This window comes from Lontra canadensis, unplaced genomic scaffold (assembly GCF_010015895.1).
Source record: "Lontra canadensis isolate GAN:19392208 unplaced genomic scaffold, GSC_riverotter_1.0 scaffold138, whole genome shotgun sequence".
NCBI classification, from domain to species: domain Eukaryota; kingdom Metazoa; phylum Chordata; class Mammalia; order Carnivora; family Mustelidae; genus Lontra; species Lontra canadensis.
Genome location: NW_022631132.1, coordinates 179,258 through 202,986, shown reverse-complemented (window position 1 = coordinate 202,986; position 23,729 = coordinate 179,258). Strand labels below are relative to the sequence as shown.

At 36.2% G+C, this 23,729-nt stretch overlaps 1 protein-coding gene across 3 annotated transcripts in view; it reads left to right on the top strand.

Moving 5' to 3' along the window:
• Window positions 1-23,729, top strand: part of ZNF280C (zinc finger protein 280C) — a 67,714-nt gene that overhangs the window by 30,881 nt on the left and 13,104 nt on the right. For all 3 annotated transcript variants that reach the window (XM_032843389.1, XM_032843388.1, XM_032843390.1), the window contains exons 10-16: window positions 6,233-6,450; window positions 10,643-10,800; window positions 11,467-11,567; window positions 12,325-12,471; window positions 18,740-18,871; window positions 20,501-20,799; window positions 21,282-21,422. In XM_032843389.1, the coding sequence (XP_032699280.1) occupies window positions 6,233-6,450; window positions 10,643-10,800; window positions 11,467-11,567; window positions 12,325-12,471; window positions 18,740-18,871; window positions 20,501-20,799; window positions 21,282-21,422 (1,196 nt within the window). The remainder of the gene's footprint in view (window positions 1-6,232; window positions 6,451-10,642; window positions 10,801-11,466; window positions 11,568-12,324; window positions 12,472-18,739; window positions 18,872-20,500; window positions 20,800-21,281; window positions 21,423-23,729) is intronic.

Here is a 23,729-nt window from a genome sequence, read left to right as displayed (position 1 = left end):
CACTTGTAGAGCAGATGTCAATGGCAAATCTCATTTGTAAAATCATTTGCCCCAACCAGCAGAAACGGTTCAGGGGTAGGGGAATCCTCTCCCTCTCTGGGGCAGCCAGTAATTACATTGCTCTATTCAATCCCAAACGATTCCCAGATAAGTGAGTCCCGTGCATCACAGCCACCAGGTTGTGCAGGGGCTGCAGCCTTTGTCCTATAGGGTCCCCAGGCCGCTGGCACTCACCCGTGGCACTTGAATCTCTATGCGTATTGTACAGCACCTGGGTGGGTCAGTCAAGTATCTAACTTGATCTCCACTCGGGTCTTGATCTGATCTCACCGTGGTGAGTTCAAGCCCTGCATTGGGCTCCACACTGGATATGGAACCTACTTTAAAAAAAAAAAAGAATCTGTGCATATTGTATTTTTTAAAATTTATTTATTTTTTTAAATTTTTTTTCTTTTCAGCGTAACAGTATTCATTGTTTTTTGCACCACACCCAGTGCTCCATGCAATCTGTGCCCTCTCTAATACCCACCACCTAGTTCCCACAACCTCCCATCCCCCACCCCTTCAAAACCCTCAGATTGTTTTTCAGAGTCCATAGTCTCTTTTAACTTTTAATGAAAATAATATATTTTTCAGGATATTTTATTGACTAGGTAATGCCATTCTTCAAACCTCTTATAAAGCAGGCATTTTGTTTGGTGCTTATTCTTTCCTGTAACTTAAAAATTCCTTTTTTAACATGATTTTTTGTCTGGTGACATATGCATGTCACATTACTCAAAATCTCAGTCTTGCATTTTAATGTTCAGCACTTGGACATAAACTCATAATGGTAGAGCATTTCACAAGAAATGATAGTGTTAACTCAATCCAGAATGTAGTTTGTATAGTTGTTATAAATTCTAGCTTTATGTTGGCATAGGAAGCTCTTGAAATTCGGTTTTGGGTAATTTTTGAAGTACTAATGAAGTATGAGGTCTAAGTATTATTCCACTTAAAATATTTTGGTAGATATTGCAGTGTTCTGTTTGTCTGTGGAAAGATAATCTGTATTCTTCTTGCATGCCCAAATATAAATGGCAAGAAGGGAGAAAGGAGGCAAGAAAAAAGGCAGTGCAGATTATATTCAAGAAAGAGGGGATGAGAAGACTGCAAAGCAAAGAAGCAACTTAGGAAAAGTTAATTGCTTGCTCTTTCAAAGATTGGCAGATTTTTCATTGAAATTCAGCATTTTACAAAAAATGTAGAAAGAAAAGAATTGTAAAATTCCAAACACAATTTCTTTATTCTTGGGCAAAACTGTGTTTGATCTATCACCTTTTCTACTTCCCTGAGTGTGGGAAGTGGACTTTGGGTTTTGGTTTTATATAAAAATTAACTTTTGCCAGTGTTTTCAATCTTCATATCTTTGTGATATTATATACAGATACTTGATGTTTTTTATCTTTTTAAATTTTTTATGTTATAATATGTATAATATATAATAATATAATATATATTAATATATAATATATTTTATATGTTATAAACATATATGATTTTTCATTAACAGATTTAACTCTTTATTAATGAAGGTCGAGAATCAGACACCACTTTTAAATTGTTGAAGGGTACAGAAAATTGAACAAGTCACCAGTAAAATAATCACTGTTTACAAAGTGAACACTTCCATTACAAGACTACAGCTCCAGAAATAGAACACTCGAGTGTACAAGAAAGAGTCACTTCCCCAAATTGTCCTTGATTATGACTTCTAGTTTTGCCTAGTCTTTAGCTTTAAATATGTCCACTTTTTCTTGTTTCTTCAACATCATGCCTTTGAAATTTATCCATTCTGTTGCAAGTAACAGTGTTCCTTCATTAATATACTTACTACAGTATTTTTTATATTTATAAAAAATTTTTATAATTTTTTATATTTATAAAAAATAGTGTAGCAGTGATCCTTCATTAATATACTCACTACAGTATTCTATTTATAAATATAAAAAATAGAGTTATCTGTTTTATTATTTTTTAAAAAACTTATGTTATTTTTTCAGTGTTCCAAGAGTCATTGTTTATACACCACACCAAGTGCTCCATGCAGTATGTGTCCTTAATACCCACCACTAGGGGGCACCTGGGTGGCTCAGTGGGTTAAAGCCTCTGCCTTCAGCTCAGGTCATGATCCCAGGGTCCTGGGATCCAGCCCCACATGGGGCTCTCTGTTCAGCAGGGAGCCTCCTTTCCTTCCTCTCTCTCTGCCTGCCTCTCTGCCTACTTGTGATCTCTGTCAAATAAATAAATAAAAATCTTAAAAAAAAAAAAAAAGAAAAAAAAATACCCACCACTAGGCTCACCCATCTCCCCAGCCCCCTCCCCTCCAAAACCCTGTTTGTTTCTCAGAGTCCACAGTCTCTCAAGCTTCGTCTACCCCTCCGATTTCCCCCAATTCACTTTTCCTTTCCTTCTCCTAATGTCCTCCATGTTATTCCTTATGCTCCACTAGTAAGTGAAACCATATGATAATTCACCTTTTAAAATTAACATATAATGTTATTATTTGTTTCAGGGGTACAGGTCTGTAATTCATCAGTTTTACACAATTCACAGCACTCACCATAGCACATACCCTCCCCAGTGTCCATCATGTTTTGCATCATAGATGGAAAGAGAAAAGGCTGAGTAGTTTAGTTACCTTTAGTTTATTTAATTTGAAGGGTAATGAAGTCATGTGATTCAAAAAGTATAAGAAGGTGGGTGTTCATCATTCTTTACCATAAAGGAAATGAAAATTAAAACTACAATAAAATATCACCTAACACGTGTCAGAATGGCTAAAATCAACAGCACAAGAAACAAAAGGTGTTGGCAAGGATGTGTAGAAAAAGGAACCCTCATGCAGTGTTGGTGGGAATGTGAACTGATGCAGGAAACAGAATGGAGGTTCCTCAAAAAGTTAAAAATAGAACTACCCTACCACCAGAATTGCACTATTGGGTATTTACCCAAAGAATACAGAAACACTAATTCAGAGAGATACCTTGCACCCCCATATTCATAGCAGCATTATTTACAATAGCCAAGATATGGAAGCAGCCCAGGTATTCATTGATGAATGAATAAAGATGTGGAATATATACACAATGGAATATGAATCAGCCATAGAAAGTGAAATCTTGCCATTTACAGTGACTTGGATGGAGCTAGAGAGTATGCCAAGAGAAATGTCAGTCAGAGAAAGACAAATACCATGTGATTTCACTTATATGTGGAATTTAAGAAACAAACTTGAGCAAAGGAAAAAAGAGAGAGACAAACCAAGAAGCAGACTTATAGAGAACAAACTAATGGTTACCAAAGGGGGCAGAAATAGCTGAAATAGGTGATTAAGGACTGCACTTGCGATGAGTACCAGGTGTTGTGTGGAAGTGTTGAATCACTATATTGTACACCTGAAACTAATATAACACTGTACGTTAACTAACTTGAATGAAAGTAAAAACTTTAAAAAAGAAGATAAAAGAAGGTACACAGTGAAGAATTCCACTTCATCTATTTGCGTAGTTCCCAGTAGGACTTGCAAAGGAAATCATTTTTTACTAATTTGTTTTATATCCTCTTTGACTTAATTTCTGAATGTATAAGCACACATGAGTGTTCTTATTTCCATTTTATACACAAATCATAGCACATTATACCTTCTATACCTGAAAAAAGTAGCAAACATACTCTAAAATGTAGCTTTTATTTCTTGTAGCATTGTTTGTCATTAAAAAAATAAGTGAGACTTGTACATTTTAGCTTATGCTTTGTTTTTAAAGGTTTTGCATTTATTTGTCAGAAAGGAAGAGAGTGTGCACACAAACAGGAGAGCAACACGCAGAGGGAGAAGCAGGCTTCCAGCTGAGGAAGGAGCCCAATGTGGGACTAAGTCCCAGGAACCTGGGATCATGACCTGAGCCAAAGGCAAAGGCCCAACCACCTGAACCATCCAGGCATTCCACTTATGCGTTTTTATATATCAGTTAAATTTACATAATAGTACAGTAAGGATTTCCATTTTGAAAAAAAATGTGAATTTTAGTTTATTTGTGAATGATCTTTTGCTGTTACTATAGGTAAGGAGATCGGTATACCACAAAGATAATCTTTTCTTCCAAAGGAAGAATTTTTAGTGTTAAACATTCTATTGATCTAAGACACTGTACTAAGCTTTAAGGTATTATTTCATTTAATCCTTAGAAAATTCTTTAGGCTGGATCTTTTTCTCATTGTTTTATAGCCAATTAATTGGCATAGCTGAAATTGAAACCTCAGTCTCTTTGATGGCAAAGCCCAGGTCCTTTTCTCTCCATTTTGAAAATTGTATGGGCTGCTTTCTTGAATGTTACATAGAAACTTGAAAATAAGGGATCTGATTTCTTTTTGGAGTATGGAATTGATAGTTATCAATCAGATCTAACATACTACTATGTTAAGAGGTTCCTGTGTCTTCATTTATGTTCATCTGTTTGTTCTGTCATTTTTTGAGTAGGTCTCAAAGTCTCAAATTACCACTATTTTCTTTGATACCTTCCAATTCTGTTTTATGGCCATTACTATTTAGGATATAGATGGATATATCTCTTTTAACTTCATTGTAAATGTATCCTTTAGCATTTTTATTAAGTGTTCCCTTTTTGGCCTGGATTCTGTTTTGTTTGACATAGTTTCACAACCCTTGTTTTCTCATTCTTACCATTTGCTGTTATATTCTTTGTTTAACTTTTTATTTTCAAGCCTTCCAAATCACTCTGTTTGGGGTATATTTCTTAATTTCACAGAGTCATTTTTTCTTTTGTGATCCTGTGTGAAATTTCTTTTTTCAGTAGCTGAGTTAAACCCACCCATTTGTATTCATTGATAGGATAGATTTAATTGATCTGATAGGTTTGATTGGTCTTGATTCTGTCATAATTTTTTGTTCTTTATTTTTCTAGGTTTTTCACTTTGTGGTTGCTTTGTGAGTATGTAGTTTGGGTTTTTAGAAAAGTTTATATTTTTAGGGGCGCCTGGGTGGCTCAGGAGGTTAAAGCCTCTGCCTTCGGCTCAGGTCATGATCCCAGAGTACTGGGATCAAGCCCCGCATTGGGCTCTCTGCTCAGCAGGGAGCCTGCTTCCTCTCTCTCTCTCTCTGCCTGCCTCTCTGCCTCCTTGTGATCTCTGTCTGTCAAATAAATAAATAAAATATTTTTAAAAAAAGAAAAGTTTATATTTTTGCTCTCTAGCTATTCTTAAAGAATTCTTCTAGTGAAATTCCACAACTGAAAATTGTATATAATAAATGAACTAGTTTTATCTCATTGAGAATTAAAAGTTTATATATGAAAGTATCCATATTAGGGTCAGTTTATATGAGGTCTTGATTTTATTCATGAGGTTGATTTCCCCTTCACATATTTCAGCATTCTAGATAGAATGTGTTGAGGTTTTTAAATTATAACTTAACACTTCTCTTTTTGTGTCCCATACATTTTCCACTACCTTGAGTCTGGGGAATGGCAGGTTACCTGTGCTCAGAGTCAAGTTCCAGCCAGGCTTTACCAAAATACTACTGTATTATTTGATAATTTAACGTATACATAATGGCATATAAAACTACCTTTCCGGGACACCTGAGTGGCTTAGTCAGTTAAGTGTCTTCTTTTGGCTCAGGTCATGATCCTAGGCTCCAGGGATCGGGTTGTGCATTGGACTCCTTGCTCAGTGGGAAGCCTGTTTCTCCCTGTCCCTCTGCCTGTAGCTCCCCCTGCTTGTGCTTTCTCTCTCTGTGTCAAAAAAATAAATGAAAATCTTTTAGAAACATAAAATAAATAAAATAAAATACCTTTCTTTTTAAGCTATATCTTGACATATGAAGTGAATGGTTTGAGGCCAAGGATCAAATTATTAAAATATTTACATCTGAAAATTGAAATTACAAGGAAAATGGTGTTAGGTATATAGCCATCCCTGGCCTCAGGTTTTTAATTTGTTTTTGAAGTTATTTCATTATTAAGGTAAGAGATGTTTGAATTTTTGATTGTTTGAATTTTTTAGACTTTATAAAGAAAGAAGCCAACATTTTGGTGACTGTCTCTCCAGATATATTGCCAAGCATAGTTTTACATAAGCTGGCCCTAGTTATAAACACAGAATCATTTTTTTGGTATCTAATTTTTTGAAGAGACCTAAGTAAACCTTACATATATTTTTTTTTCTCTTTCAGCGTTGTTGTCCAGACATGGTAAATAAATTTTTGGAAATGATTAAAGCAGAACTTGCTATTACTGAAAATAAAAAAAACGGTGCAGAGAAAGGAAAATTGATCATGTTAGTTAGTGACTTTTACTATGGAAGACATGAAGGAGCTATTGATGATGAACAGAAGACTTACACAACCTTTAAATGCTTCAGTTGCTTGAAAGTTCTTAAAAACAATATTAGGTATGTAAATATTTATTTCTCTGTCTGAAAATTGGAATGCTACTGATATAAATATCATATCTTTATTTTCCTGTGCTATCCTAGATAAGCAATTTAACACTTTCTACTAGGAATAAAAGCAGATTATCGTGTCAAAGCTTTTGTCTTTTATTGTATTTTAGGGGTTTGACACTTGGATCCCCTTCATTGTATTTCTTTAATACAACTTAAGGGCAAAATTTATTTTAACTTAGAGAAAAATCACTTGTCTATATTTATCATCAAACTCATAATTTTCAATGAGGTATTATTATTAAGCTTCTTTTGAATCTGCTTTGCCTATCACAGGAAGAACTACTTTATCCAGTTTGACTTCTTCCATATTAGTCTTATTTAATGTTCTAGTTTTTCAATTCGTATTATCATCTTTATCACATTAACCTTGCAGAGAAAGTGACACTTTTGATGATCTTCTTTAGAGAAGTGCCAGTTTATGAAACATGTCTGCTTTGAGTTTATAATTTAACACATTTTAAAAGTACAGATTTAATTTTCAGTTTTGAAGATTTTGAAGATTTATATGTGTATGCTTTAAATTTTAGGAACTTACACTTTGCAGTCTTTGAGGAATATGGCATATTACGTATCTACAATCCTAAGTAAGATAGCAACCAAAACAAAACAAGATATACTGATTGGTATTTTTCATTGGTTATGTAGTCTGACATTGTCTTTTCAACATTTTATTATAAAAATTTTCAAATATTCCTCAAAGTTGAAAAAATTTTACAGTAAACATCTGTATAATTACCACCTTGATTCTACCATTAACACTTTACCTCAGGTGTACCACACATCTGTTCACCAATAGACTCTATCTGATTTACTTTACATTTCAGAGTAAATTACAGACACCAGTATACTTCCCTTAGATGAGGTAGTCATATGTATGTATATTGTACCACACACATATACACACATGTATGTGTAAACTTTTAAAGATATTTACCATTGATAACTATCCTTTGTAACTAGCATTCTTAGGTAACCTATAGGTCATTTCTAAGCCTAGCATTTATTTTGTTGTCTGATGAATTCTTGAGTCCAAGATAAAGTACATAGAAAACCACTGAAATGCATTGTAATATAAACCTAAAACAATTATGAATGTTACATTTGTAGTGCCTTAGAGTTTTCAAAGACCTTTCACATATATTTATATGAGTTTTCATACTTCTTTACCTCCTTTTATCAAGCCCTAATAGCCATTAGTTGCTAATGGCCCAGTAGCTTAAGAGAAAAGAATTGTGCTTTGATATGTAACACTGAAAGAGTGTTAGGATAGAACTCTGTGACCTGCGTCCATATCTTTACCTTTTTACAGTAAAATACATCAGAAAAGAAAATTAATAAATTCACTAAAATTCATAGAAATGTGGGTCTCTGTTTAAGTTCCTTATTATATTTAAATGTTATATGATATTTGAAGTTCTTTCAGCAATAGTGTTTTGTTTTTTCCTGTAAGATTAGTCCATTTACTATTTAACATGAAGTTTCCCCTTTTTTTTTTCCCATTTCAAAGGACTGGTTACACATTATCAGAATATCTAGAAATTTTAAGCTAACCATATTTTATAACATTTAGAAATTTTGTAGCATTTTTGACATATTTTTAGTAAATAAAACCTGAACAGTAGACTCTGTGTAACCAAAGAGGTTAATGTGTGTTAAATAATATTTTACCTTAATGGTAAAATCTGGGATGGCAAATTGATGGTTTTTAGAGGATGATAGAAGCTGATAGTTCAAGATTTCTACTCTCTGCCCTGTCAAGATATTGTAGGATTATTTTTTCCTGCATTAAGTGTCAGTAAAACCAGTTAGGGCTATTTTATTCTGAGAATAGTTTTGTGAGGGGGTTGCTTTTTCCCGCATCTCCATCTGCTGGTTTGAGAAACATGCACTGCCGATGGGGGCAGTGTAATAATTGAGAGATAGCTAGTTAGTTAACAGATCACTTTATACAGATAGATTTTATTACTTAAAGTTATGAGCTGGGACGCCTGAGTGGCTCAGTTGGTTAAGCGGCTGCCTTCGGCTCGGGTCATGATCCCAGCATCCTGGGATCGAGTTCCACATCGGGCTCCTTGCTCAGCAGAAAGCCTGCTTCTCCCTCTGCCTCTGCCTGCCACTCTATCTGCCTGTGCTCACTTTCTCTAACCAAAAAAAAAAAGTTATGAGCTGAAAGGTTAATGGTTTATGACCTTTATATGTAAATATTTAGCCAAAACTAGGACTTTTTTAAAAAACGGATTTTAAGGGACGCCTGGGTGGCTCAGTGGGTTAAGCCGCTGCCTTCGGCTCAGGTCATGATCCCAGGTTCCTGGGATCGAGTCCCGCATCGGGCTCCTTGCTCGGCAGGGAACCTGCTTCTTTCGCTGCCTCTGCCTGCTTGTGTGTACTTGCTTACTCTCTCTCTCTCTCTCTGGCAAATAAATAAAATCTTTAAAAAAAAACAAAACGGATTTTAATAGAGATGATGTTAAAATTAAAGGGGGTGGTTACCTGGCTGGTTTAGTTGGCAGAGCATGTGATTCTTCATCTGAGGGTCATGAGTTCAAGCCTCACATTGGGCATGGAGCCTACTTAAAAAAATTAAAGGAGAAAAAACTATTTCAGAGTGTACCATGAGCAGGAGATGTAAAAAGGTAAATGTTAAAGCCTGTGTATTATGATTGCTACCTAGGTTGATGACACTATCACTTCAAGATTATATCCTTTTGGGACTCATAATGAATAACTGTTAATATTTGACTCAGTATTAAAATTGTTACTTTGAATAACTTTACTTTGAAATTTAGTAAAAAGTTTTAATAAGCGCTCTGAAATAGATCTGCCTTTTTATATTTTAGTCTCTGCCACTGAAGGTCACAATTCCTTCTTATAAGAAACCTATTAGGGGGACGCCTGGGTGGATCAGTGGGTTAAGCCTCTGCCTTCAACTCAGGTCATGATCTCAGGGTCCTGGAATCAAGCCCTGCATCAGACTCTCTGCTCGTCATGGAGCCTGCTTCCTCCTCTCTGCCTGCCTCTCTGCCTACTTGTGATCTCTGTCTCTCTGTCAAATAAATAAATAAATAAAACCTTAAAAAAAAAAGAAACCTATTAGGGAATCTGATAGTGGAATGTAGAGCTAAAAAGTGGACTGTGCTTCAGAGGGCATGGTCTATGAAAAATGAAGTGTTTGTGCTCACAGTAAACCAGCACTATTAAATAAAACAAAAAGGTTCTTGTAATCAAGAAAAATTCTCATAATTAAAGGTATTAAAAGTGCTACTACTTGCATTTAGAAACCAAAACACAAATAAAAATATTAATTTGTCATTAGGCAGCTGACAACCTATTGTATATCTTTGAAAGATTTCTCTCGGGACTGTGTAGGTGCTTTCGGTGATAGGATTTTCTTTCTGTAGGGATTTTATTTTCAAATGTAAATAGTACTTCATGTAGGGAAAAGAAGCCTGTTGTCCTTTACAAATTTTTTTAAGGTTTTATTTATTTATTTATTTATTTATTTATTTATTTGAGAGAGACAGAGATAGCAAGAGAAAGAGACAGAGAGAAGGAGCGAGGAGAAGAGGGGGAAGCAGACTTCCCTCTGAGCAGGGAGCCCAACTCAAGACTTAATCCCAGGACCCTGGGATCATGAACTGAGCTGAAAGCAGATACTTAACCGAATGAGCCACCCAGGAGCCCCTTTTTACAAAATTTTTAAAATCTGAAGTAATGAAGCGTTCTAGCAAATTAGTGGTATTTCATATGAACTGTATAAATGGATTGTTTTAAAACAAAGATGCAAAGAAAGATGTTTACTGAGCCACTTAATGAAAGTGATTATTGGGACACCTGGATGGTTCAGTCAGTTAAGAGTCTGCCTTCAGCTCAGGTCATGATCCCTGGGTCCTGGGATCGAGTGCCGCATCGATCTTGCTCTGCCTGCCCCTCCCCTTACTTCTGCTCGCTCGCTCTGACTGACAAACAGATAAATGTGATTATTTCAAGTGCACACTTTTTAAAGGACTCTAAGGCTTTGGAGATATTATTTTGAGTACTACAACTGCATTTTTACCATTTAGGTTCAAATCTTTATTTGAGAGGTTTTTCCCCTTGATTATAAATCTGAATATTTGTACCTGTTGACAATCACTTACAGGTTTATGAACCACATGAAGCACCATTTGGAACTTGAGAAGCAGAACAGTGAGAGCTGGGAAAACCACACTACCTGCCAGCACTGTTACCGTCAGTATCCCACACCATTCCAGCTGCAGTGTCACATTGAGAGTACACACACTCCCCATGAGTTTTCTAGTAAGTCACAATTTTATTGAAGTCTTGAACAGTAATTTTTTTTGGTCATCTAAACTATGAGGAATCCTTAAGAATTCTGATTAGAAACCTAAAAATGAGAAATGGACTTGGGATTTGAGGGCACAGTTTAAAAACAAGTTTTCACTTATATAAACTTTTCAATAGAGTTGCTTTTTAAAACTGAAGTCCCTCTTGTACATAGAAACTTCCTTTGCATAACTCATGCATTCATTATATATAGGGGGCTAAGTTAGGGTTCTCTGGTTTGCAAGTATGAAATCATTAGTCTTGATTTATACTCTCATAAGAAAAGTAACCGCAATGATAATTAAAAATCACAGAGTCTGGGGTTAGCTAGGATTTAAATTCCAGTTCTGCATCTTAATATAGCTGTGAGATTTCAGGCAAGTTACTTAATCTTTCTGTGCCTCAGGTTCCTTATCTGAAAAATGGGGGTAAAATAGCAGTATTTTGTCAATGATGGTATGAGAGGTAAGCTAATATAAGTAGAGTCCGTGGAAGAACGTTACAGAGTTAACACCTATGGAACTGTCGGAGCCATCACCACTGTTACTATTACTACTTATTGCTATTGTGGATGTACAAAATGAATCTTTTATTTATTATACATCTGTAAAATGGTAATGTTTTTTTTCCTACTTTCAGCTATTTGCAAAATCTGTGAATTATCATTTGAAACAGAGCATGCTCTTTTGCAACATATGAAGGATACTCATAAACCCGGTGAAATGCCATATATTTGCCAGGTACACATACATTTTATCATGTACTCAGGTTCTTGTTTTAGTTTCATGTGCTACAAAATAGTATTATTCTATTGATCTTTTTAATAACTGTTGGAATAAAATGAATTACTAAAATCTTCAATAGTGGAAACTCCCTTGATATAACTCATATACGTGTTGATGGTTTTGGACTTGGACTAGAGGCTATGGTTTACTGACCCCATACTAGACAAACAAAATACTCTGCTGGAGAAGACAAATATGTGGATTTTCTTACCATGTACAGAAGAACATAGACATGGCAGAGAAATAGGAAATGCTGTTAGTTATGGGGAACTTAGCTAAATGCTTTGGAACTTGTATTTTTCCAGAATTTGAAGTGGTCCCCAATTAGATAGCAAGATAAGAAAAATTGCCGCTTGCCATCCTGGATGCTGTCTAAAATCAAAAGAATATTCTATGTAGCAGGAAAATCTTTCTCGGACAAGAGATGTCAGAGTTTGAAAATTCAAGCAAGTTAGGGGGGATAATAGACCTGAAAAGAAGGAAATCTGGTTATATTTAGGAATATATCCCTAAACTTCAAAAGATAACTTTTCTGTTTCAAGGATTATACTTATTATTTTCAGTGCTAGAATTCTTGGTTGTATAGGCAACAGAGCTGAATTAGTAGTGCATGATATTCTTCTTAAACGAATGACTTGTCATTGCTACTTTGATGTAATTGTGTTTCAGTTATGAACTTTGAAGTTAAACTAAACCGTCTTTGTATTTCTAGGTGTGCCAGTTTAGATCATCAACATTTTCTGATGTAGAAAGTCATTTTAGAGCATCTCATGAAAACACTAAGAACTTGCTATGTCCATTTTGCCTCAAAGTTAGTAGAATGGCAACTCCCTACATGAATCATTACATGAAGCATCAGGTGAGATTTAGCAGTTATTTGCTCATTTTGTCTTAGTAAAAAGGTAGATATATAAAACTTTGAGCATTGGTTAGATTTGTTCTAAAAGGAAAGTTAAGTGGTTCCAAATGACACAATTAATTTACAATTTATGCTGAATGACTTGTGAAACTTCCACTTCTTTTCTTTGTCTGCCTCCCAGTGGTGATGAGGCTCTTGACTAGTGAAGTTTCAGAAGCTTAGGCAGAAATAGGAACCCTGGAGTGGAAGGGAAGAGGAAAGATGGGTGAAATATTTAAGTTGACTATTTCAGGGGTCTAAGAGTGGTGAAAATGGGAATGATTTTGAAGGTAGTTAATCAAGAGCAAGAAAGAGGAGGTGTTGGAACTAGGGATCAAGACTGAGGACTCATTCTTTTTTTCTCCTCTTCAAACTTCATTTCCACTTTATAGCTCACTTTTCATTATGAAAAGACATGTGGTTGTTATTAGCAACCCAGAATGGTCTTTTGTAGCAGCGAGTGACAAAGAAAACAGCAATGACACTTATTTCTAAATATGTGAACTATGCCAAAGAGCTATATTTAGGTTGTAACTTGTTTCTGGATGATTTTTGCCAGTTCTGCTATGTAATTTCTGGAATACCAGTGTTAGTGCTTGCCCCTTTCTCTTGAATTCTCATTTTATCCTTGCTGGGTCTTTTCCTGACGCAATTAGACCATCCTTTAGTTAGGCTGAAAACTTTGATGAAACAGTAAGCCTATTCTTGAGTGTTTGAAAGAGCAGCAGTACCTTTGCCAAAATTAGAAGTCAGTGAGTTTACTAAATGTGATTATGTAATCAAGTTTTGTCTCCTCACTGATCAGCTCATTACATTTTCTTATTATTGATTGCATTGTCATGGCCAGTTTACTCAGCATTGGTGCTAACATGGTTTTCAGTTCTAGTCATTAGATGATCATGAAATCAACTTGTTAATTGAAAAAAATTTACAAAATTAGAATATCCAAGTACGTTCAGAATCACCTATGTTATGACTGGGATGGTTCCAACATGCTGGCATGACATCTCACCCTTAAGAACCTCAGGTAAAATCTTTCTATTCTGGAGTTTCCCCAACAGTTTTCCATCAGATGTTAATAGATGTCCCATTCTAAAATTGCTCCTGGGAAAAGAAATTCAGTAAATGGCTAGATTTATAAAATTAACAGTTGTTGGTTTTTTTTTAAATTTTAAGATTAGAGCTTTTAAAATGCTGGAAAACCTCATAAATCTCCAAGGGAGGGATATTGTATAGACTGTCCCCAGTACTTATTTAACCATTTATTTGCACAATACCTATTAACATTTCTTGAGAAATAGTTTGGAAAATGCTGGTCTTGGTTCTCTATTCCATCTTTTGACCTTTGATTTTGAAAGGAAGAATGAGATATAAAACAGCTCTAACTACTTCATTATGAAGCTTTTAACATAGTGCTTTCTGCCATGCTTTCCTGAGCTCCAGAGTGAGGTATAGATATAACAGAATAATAGTATCCTTAGAAAGGTAAGAAAGAGATGGGTGGACCTGGTATGGGGACTGTCTCTCTTAAAAGTGGTTTACCTGATCGGTAGTCACTCTTCATACCCTGAATTGTATGTCTTCACTTGCCAGGTGTATAAGAAAGAGTTAACCCAGCAGGTGTGAGTTGTTCAAATCCTGTACATTTTCAGAAGGGTCTACTTGCATACTTCCATAATTGGCCCTTGGCTAACTCCTGGAAACTGAGCCTTTGTTATTAATTGATGAGTGTTTTTCATGTCTGGAACCTAGCCAAATTTCACCAGCTTTTCTAGATCATTTGTACAAAAAGTATGATTATGGTGAACACCTTCTTTTCCTCTGGGAGACTGAAGATTTGGTGACTAAACCTTATAAAAAAAAAACAAAACTCTGGCCTCTTAGACTCAAGAGAGCTTTCCTGGTAAAAAGCACTTCATACATGTTGCTGCAGTTAGTTGCTGGGGGATTGACTGAGTCATGTCCTGGGCAACTCCATTGGGAGAGGGTGCTTGGAAACTGGTGCTAGTATCCTCCAGACTCCACCCAATGCCCTTTAATCCTGCTCTGTATCCTTTCACTATAATAAATCATATCTATGAGTTTAACAACTTCTAAGTCCTATAAGTTCTGGGAGTAGTCTTGAGGACTAGTGGCCCAACATTGGTGCCCAGTTTTTGTGAGTTTGGAGTACCTAAGAGGTAGGCAGTCAGCAGTCAACAGAGGAAAGACTCTATTTTTTTTTAAGATTTATTTATTTGACAGAGAGATCACAAGTAGGCAGAGAGGCAGACAGTGGGAGAGGGGGAAAGCAGGCTCCCTGCTGAGCAGAGAGCCCGATGTGGGGCTCGATCCTAGGACCCTGAGATCATGACCTGAACCAAAGGCAGAGGCTTAACCCACTGAGCCACCCTGGCGCTCCGAAGAAAGACTCTATTAATCAGAAGGATCATCAAGCATTTTTCAAAGCACTTGCAGTTTACATAGTTGTTCACAGAAGACTCAAAAACCATATAACTGAGCAAGATTATACTTGTAATTGAGGTAATGGAAGTGTGATTTTAGATATTAGGAATTATTGAATATATGGCTCATTTTATTCTTTTTAAAGACTTTAGTTGTAACCTTTTCCTAAAAGGAATATATTATCATGTCTGAAGTGATTTTAGAGCTAAAATACAGTTCGCACAACTTTTAAGAAAGGATGAGGGACCTTAGATATGTCAAGTATTCTTACTAGATCTTTAAAAAAATCAAAAGTAAATATATACAAATCACGTGCAATATGACAGTCACAGTGTTTTTACTTCCATTATTTTGTTTAGTCCTCTCAACCACCCTATAAAACAGGTATTGATCATTTTCATTTCATCAATGAGGAAACAAAGATTTAGAGAGAATAAGTTACTTGCCCAATGTCATATTCTCTAATAAAGGGCAAAGCCAAAAATAGACTTAAAGCCCAAGGTTTTACTAGAGTCCTATCTCTTATTGAAGCTAGGTCTCAAAGCAGATGTTACAGATAGTCAGAATTAGCCTTCAAAATTCTTCAGATCACCCAAACAATACAGTGTGTTTGTCAGGATGTTCAACTGAAACAAGTTATTCTCTGTCCTTGGAACACATCACCAGTTTTTTGGTTGAATGTTGTATTATTTAAAGAAGTACCATATTATCCTCCTTACCACATCTCAAGCATACATGCATTAAGATACGCAAGACTTGAGTCCAACTAAGGGCATAGTAGCTTAATGTCTCCCATCCCAGGGTGCTGGGTAAATGCTCATTCAATGAAATGGCAGACATTTTCAACTAGTTAAATTGTGCCTGCTTCTCTTGTGCACGTTCTGTCAATCTCTTGCTGTCTGCCTCACTATTTATTTAACAAATATTTATTGAGTGCTTAATATATGCTAGGGGCTGTTTCACAGAAGTGAGCAAAGCAAAGTTTGTGCTCTCTGGAATTTGCATTGTAGTGAAAAAAGTATGTGTATTATGTCTGAATGTTTATGTGTGCCAGCTGGTGATAAGTACCATGGGATGAAAACATGTGAGGGCTGTGAGTGCCACGACTTAGGAGGTGAAGGAGCCATTTCTGTTTTTTATATGGGCAAAGAGAACCTCTCCAGAGAAAATAAGGGGTTAGCTATGTGGGTATCTGGGAGAGAACATTCCAAGGAGAGGGAACAGTAAGTAGGCAGTGAGGTGAGCATATATCTAGATGTTCAAGGAGCAGCAAGAAGGCCAGTGTGGCCAGAGTATGACAGACAAGTGGGAGGAAGAGTAGTAGGAAAGAAGATCATACCAGTAGAGAGCAGAGCAGATGGCGTAGGATCTTGTGAGCCAGAGTTAGGATTTTGGTGTGGTATGGAAAGCCATTGGCGGCTTTAAGCATGTGAGAGATGACTCTGGAAACTATGGAGAGAATACACTGTTAGGAGGAAAGAGTGGAAACAAGAAGGCAGGAGGCTATTGTTAGAGTCCAGGTGAGTGGCTTGGACTGATACTGTGGCTGAACAGGTGATCGTGAAGGTAGAGCTGACAGATTTTATTAATGGGTTGGTGGATGTGGGGTGTGAAAGACAAGAGTTAAGAGTAACCGAGTTCTTTTGTCCTGAGCCACTACCAAGAATGGTGTTCCGGGGCACCTGGGTGGCCCAGTGGGTTAAGCCTCTGCCTTCGGCTCAGGTCATGATCTCGGGGTCCTGGGATCGAGCCCCGCATCGGGCTCTCTGCTCAGCAGGGAGCCTGCTTCCTCCTCTCTCTCTCTGCCTGCCTCTCTGCCTACTTGTGATGTCTGTCAAATGAATAAATAAAAATTTTGAAAAAAAAATGGTGTTTCCATTATTGAGATATTGGGAAGACTAGGCAAGGAACAGATTTTTTTTTTTTCAGGGTGAACAGGGGAAAATTTAGAGTTCAGTTTTGTCCATGTTGACTTGAAATACCTATTAGATATCAAGTAGTGATATGGAGTAGGCAATTAGATGGATACTATTTAAAATCGTGAAACTAGATGAGGTATAGGTACCAGCAGAGAAAAGACTTCCAGGAACTGTGCTCTGGGGAATTTTCTTTCTGTCCTGTTATCTTGCCGTCTGTTTCTTGACTGAGATCTTTTTCCCTTTCTCCTCTCTTTTAAGCATGTATTAGGTGAGTAATCTGTTTACATTGCCTGTACCTATGATATGATCTAATGCACCATACTTTAAAATTGTCTTAAAAATGAACCTAAAACATTAATATACAAACATATTTCCATATTGCTTTGAAATTTTTAAAAAAGATTTTTTTTTATTTATTTGACAGAGCACGCACAAGCAGGGGGAGCGACAGGCAGAGGGAGAAGGGGAAGCAGGCTTCCTGCCGAGCAGGGAGCCCGATTTGGGACTCGATCCCAGGACCCTGGGATCATGAGCTGAGCCGAAGGCAGATGCTTAACTGACTGAGCCACCCAGGCGCCCCTGCTTTGAAATTTTTAAAGAAATTTTATTTATCAAATGCCTGCTGTGCTCCAGTAACTGCTAGCTACTTTCGTTTATTTTAACTCATTTGCTTCTCCTAAATGACTGTTTTGTGCTTAACATAGAAATAGTGACAGACCTTTGGAGATGTAGCTTTGGAGAAAACATTCTTTTGCATTTGTATGTTCTAAATTTACATATAAATATAAAATATATTTTTAATTAGTGAGAGCATATACATAAAGACTGTAATTATTAGTATATACTAGAAGACCCACTAGTTGTGAGCCAATGACTTAGAGCTCTCTTGGGTCCCAATTCCCACTGATAAAATAATAATAGGCCTGAGTTTGAGAAGACTTAGTCAAGGGGTTCTCTGACAGTAGATTGGGATCAGTTGTTCTGATTTGTACTTCTGCACCTATGCTGTTCAGTATCACAGCCACTAGCCACCTGTGTCTATTTAAATTTAAATTAATTAAATTTTTTGGTTATAAGAATTTCAACTTTTTATGAAGCAAATAGAAGTTTTAAAAATTAAAAATAACTTGGTCTTTTCTAGGATAAAAATATAGTATAACTCGGGACGCCTGGGTGGCTCAGTTGGTTAAGCGGCTGCCTTCGGCTCAGGTTATGATCCCAGCGTCCTGGGATCGAGTCCCACATCGGGCTCCTTGCTCAGTGGGGAGCCTGCTTCTCCCTCTGCCTCTGCCTACCACTCTGTCTGCCTGTGCTCATGCTCTCTCTCTCTTTCTCTAACAAATAAATAAATAAAATCTTTAAAATATATATATATATAGTATAACTCATTTTCATGGTGTCATGTGTTTGAACGGTTTATACTTCAAATTTATAATTAAAAAAGCTTTCATGCTACAAAGGTATAGGACTCATCACATTTTAACGTAACTGATACAGTTTTCATTTTGATTGCCTATATGGTAAGAAATGCTTTTTTTTTAAGATCTTTTTTTTAAATTTTTTTAGTAAATGGCTACACCCAATGTGGGATTCAGACTTAAAACCCTGAGACCAAGAGTTGTATGCTCTACTGACTGAGCCATCCAAGCACCCCACAAATACTTTTGAAACACAAATACTAATGCAAGCAGTGTTTTTAAAAATGAAATAATACTTTGGCATTATTTATGATGGGATATGGTAAAATACTGGTTTTTAAAAATTATTTAGCTGTTACAATTTAGAGCAACTTCAGGTTCCAGGATTTGTGGTAGTAGGAGTTATTATTTCTGATAGTATTTTTAATTTTTTTTTTTTGTAAACAGAAAAAAGGAGTTCATCGTTGTACAAAATGCAGACTACAGTTTTTGACCTGCAAAGAGAAACTGGATCACAAGACCCAGCATCGGACCTTTATAAAGCCTAAAGAGCTAGAAGGATTGCCTCCTGGTACAAAAGTGAGTTTTAAATATGCTATATTTTGGGGCGTCTGAGTGGCTCAATGGGTTAAGCCTCTGCCTCCGTCTCGGGTCATGGTCTCAGGGTCCTGGGATCGAGCTCTCTGCTCAGCGGGGAGCCTGCTTCCCTCCCTCTCTCTGCCTGCCTCTCTGCCTACTTTGAACTCTCTCTGTCAAATAAATAAAATCTTTAAAAAAAAATTTTTTTTAAATGCTGTATTTTAACATTTTGTGTGATAATACAAGTAAATTCCTGCCTGGCTTTTTCTATAATACTAAAAATTAACTTCTGCTTGTCATTAAGATTTAATTTTAGGTTTTATCTTTTTTATTTTATTTGTCAGAGAAAGAGAACACAAGCAGGGGGAGTGGAAGGCAGAGGGAGAAGCAAGCTTCCTGCTGAGCAAGGAGTTCAATGCGGGACTCGATCCCAGGACTCCGGGATCATGACCTGAGCTGAAAGGAGACACTTAACCGACTGAGCCACCCGGGTATCCCTTAGGTTTTGTCATTCTTATGTTTGGAAAGAAAAACTAATACCCATTGTTTTTTTGAGTTAATTGACACATGCTACATTGGAGCACATCCTTTATAGTGAGTGCAGCTAGATTAACTGTAGACTAAGTCAGTGAGTTGTCTATGGGTCCCTAGCATCTAACATAGTGCCTTGAATGCCATCCTTTGTTGAAGCTGGTATTATTGAGTCTACTCTCCATTCCTTATATATTCTGTATACAGGTCCCTTATTAGAAATATGACTTGCCAGTTGCCTGGCTGGCTCAGTTGGTAAGTGCCTGCCTTCAGCTCAGGTCATGATCCCAGGGTCCTGGGATTGAGTCCCACATCCAGCTCCTTGCTCAGTGGGGAGCCTGCTTCTCCTTCTGCCTGCTGCCCACCGTGCTTGTATGCTCTCTCCCTCGCTCTTTCTCTCTGACAAAATCTTTTTTAAAAAAAGAAATATGGTTTGCAAATACTTTCTCTCATTCTGTGAGTTGTCTTGTCAGTTTCTTAACATTGTCCTTTGAAACACAAAAGTCTAAAATTTTTATGAAGTCCATTTAATCTATGTTTTTCTTTGGTTGTTGTGCTTTTGCTATCGTATGTAAGGAGTCATTGCCCAACCCCAAATCATGGAGATTTACTCCTGTTTTCTTCTAAGAGTTATAGTTTTAGCTCTTAAAATTGATACCTTTTGAGTTAATTTTTGTATCTAGTATGAGGTAAGGGTCCAAATTCATTCTTTTGCATCTAGATATCCAATTGTGCTGGCACCATTTGTTTGATTAGACTAGTGTTTCCTCCACTGAGTTGTTTTGGTACCCTTGTCAAAAACCAATGGACTAGGGGCACTGGGTGGCTCAGTGGGTTAAGCCTCTGCCTTCGGCTCAGGTCATGATCTCAGGGTCCTGGGATCGAGCCCCGCATCGGGCTTTCCGCTTAGCAAGGAACCTGCTTCCCCTCTCTCTGCCTAGCTCTCTGCCTACTTGTGATCTCTCTCTCAAATAAGTAAATAAAATCTTTAAAAAAACCAATGGACTATAATGTCGAGGCACACAATGAATTTTTTAATATTAATGCAAGGATTAATTTTCTAAAATGTGTATATATATTTTGCCCTCTTTTTTATAGGTTACTATTCGAGCCTCAATTGGACCGCTTCATTCAAAACCAGTTACTTCATCTCCCAGTAGTAGCGTTCCAAGCACTTCTTCTTTTCAGCTCTCACCTGCAAAGTCTAAAAGTACAACTGCTAAGAATCCCACAAAATCTAATGCAAGTAAATCTAAGGCAAGTAAGCCTCATGCAACTAAACCTAATGCCAGTAAGCGAGGTAGAGGCGCATCTAAATGCAAGACTAAAACCTCTTACAAGCAAAAGAAACAGCGCAACAGAAAGAATAAAATCAGCATAGCTTTGAAGAACCTAAGGTAATATCTTCTATTCCTGATATATAATACTAATTGAATATGAAATATTAAAGGTTTGTTTTAATATAATTTATCATATCACAAAGGTCCTTTACGTGGTTACTTCTGATCACTTGTCTGACATAAAGGCTAAGCAGATAATAAAAAGGTACTCTTTACAACCGCTGAGCGGAACTGGAATTGGTGTTCATTGTACAATTATCATCAATTACACTAATCTATTTTGTGCTTATACCTTGTGATAGTTGAATTGATTAATGTGATCCCTTTTATTCCAGGGAAACATTAACTGGTATTTAATTTTTGACACTCATTCTAGCTTATTGTTTCCCAAATCAAATTGGAGCAACTTCAAATTATGTCTCTATTTAAAGATGTTAATTTAAACATCTTAGCTTCAGTTAATAAAACGTTAATAAGGGTTTGCTTTATTACTTTTGTTTCATGATATGTTTTCATCTTTTTTTTCCTGTCTCTATAAGGTGTCGTCGGGGAGTTCACAAGTGCATTGAGTGTCATTCCAAAATAAAAGATTTTGCAAGCCACTTTTCAATATATATCCACTGTAATTTTTGCAAATACAACACTAACTGTAACAAAGCCTTTATAAATCATATGGTGAGGTAAGTTAAACACGTGTACCACCAATCAACATTCCATTTAAGATGTTTGTTTTTTTTAAAACTTAAGTTGTCCTATTAGTTGTCACATCAAGGAGCTAAAAGGATTGACTAATAGGAAACTTCTAGATATTACTTAACATTTTTTCCAGTGTAATAAATCACGAAATTAGGGGGACAGAAATTTTTAAGAACAGTTAGACCAATGAAATTAGAGTATGTTTGTTTGGTGAATTTGTTTTTTGAGTTTGTTTTTCTAAGTCCTTTAAAATGTGATTATTCTCAAACATAAAATTTTTAATGTTTTCAAAATATTTATCAAATAAATACATGGAACGACATAAGTGTTATCCTCTTCAAAGCACTTTGAGAGATTCCAGGTTTATCAAAGATGGTAAGAATATTACTGGTGCTCACATGAGTGTACTCTCCCCTACCACTCCGTCCCTTCTCCCCCTTCCTTTCAACCATCTTTCTGTCCGTTAGTCTTTCAAGCCATTTATCTTTGTATTCATTCAATGAAATGTGAAATGAGAGACTATAGGGATATTCTAGTCATGATGCTACTATTAGAATTCCTTTTCATACATCAATTCAGTTTGTATTATTTTAGTGCCTACCATGTACTGTAGTCTTGAGAAGGACTTCTGAGACCACATTACTTTCATTTGGACCTCATTAGTAGCAGCTTGCTTTATTCTTTCAAGAAGGATACTTTTTTAATACATAAAATTGTTCAGATATAAATATGCTAAGTTGATTATTCAAACTGAGGTAGTTCCATTTATTTTCAGTCAGAAATAAGATATAACCAGTAAAAGTGGTTTTCTTGCAGATCATAACAAGACCTCTGTTACATGTTCTACCCCCCTTCTTTATCACGGTCCCAACTCCGCTCATTATATACAATATTCATTCATTTTGAATTCTCGTTACCTCATGATTTTTAGAGTCTTGACCCTTCTTTTCAGTCCAGCAGCACCAGTCTAACTTCATATCAACCTCACCCTTAAGGTCATCTGTTTTGAATGTTGTTTGCTTTTTATCCTAGAATCCTTTACATCTTCAGACATGTTTAACCTTGCTATCCATGAATCTCTTATCCTTTTCGATCTTTTGCTGTGTTCCTTTCCAAACTACCAACTGCACTTGATTTAATTAGCTCTGAATTTGTGATTTTTAACTTTAATTTAGTTCTTTGTTTTTAAAAAATACCTCTTTGTTGTTGTTTTTTTTTTATCTACGACATCTTTTTAAATCGTTTTCAATACCCTTAGATTTTATTCTAGTCTCTTGGTTTTTAGTCTTGTTCCTACTAGTTACTCAGAGGTCATCCTTTTCATTTTTACCAAGATTAACTTTTTTCTACCTCAGGTTTTTCTCCCTTTATCCAGACATTAATCTCAGAAAAAGACATTTCTCACTTTCTGAAAGCAAATCCTGCCCCTTGTGTCTTCCATTTTCTCTACAGCCTTATTCAATTAATTTGTATCTTCATTTCATCTCTTTCCTTCTACCACATTCCTTCTGCCTGCACATATTTTCAGACATTTTTTTAGGATGAACAAGATTTGCCTTCACTTTGCATATTTTCTTGTCTTCCTTTTACTGTCAACATTTTAAAGAGTTTCTTTACTGTCTTATTTGCTACTTCTTTATCCTTTGTGATTTGAGTATCACCCCCACCTATTAGTTAAAGCTGCCCCTTTAAAAATTATCAGTCAGTCATATCCTAATCACTAAATGTACTCACTAGTTTTCATTCTTACTTTTCTGTGACTTCTTTAGAATATTTGATACTTTTGATCACTCACTTTTGAAAATCTTCTCCTCCACTTCTCTTACTATGTTACCATCATTGTTTTTCTTCCCTTTTGGCTACTCCTCTATTTCATTACCTTTTCTTTTTTTTTGCCTCAGACATTTTTTTTCCTTTTAAGTTTTTCACTTAAATTCCAGTATAGTTGACATACAGGGTTAACATTAGTTTCAGGTGTACAGTATAGTGATTCAGCAATTCCATACATTACTCAGTATTCATCATGATAAGTGTGCTCTTACTCCCCATCACCTATTCCACCCATCCCCCACCCAGCTCCCCCTCTGATAACCATCAGTTTGTTCTCTGTCCTTAAGAAAAAAAGCATTTGCTTTTTTCTTAAATTCCACATGAGTGAGATCATATGGTGTTTGTCTTTCTCTGACGTACTTCACCTAGTATTATATATATCATCTCTAGCCCATCCACATCATTGCAAACGGCAAGGTTTCATTCTTTTTATGGCTGGTACATACAAACACACATACACA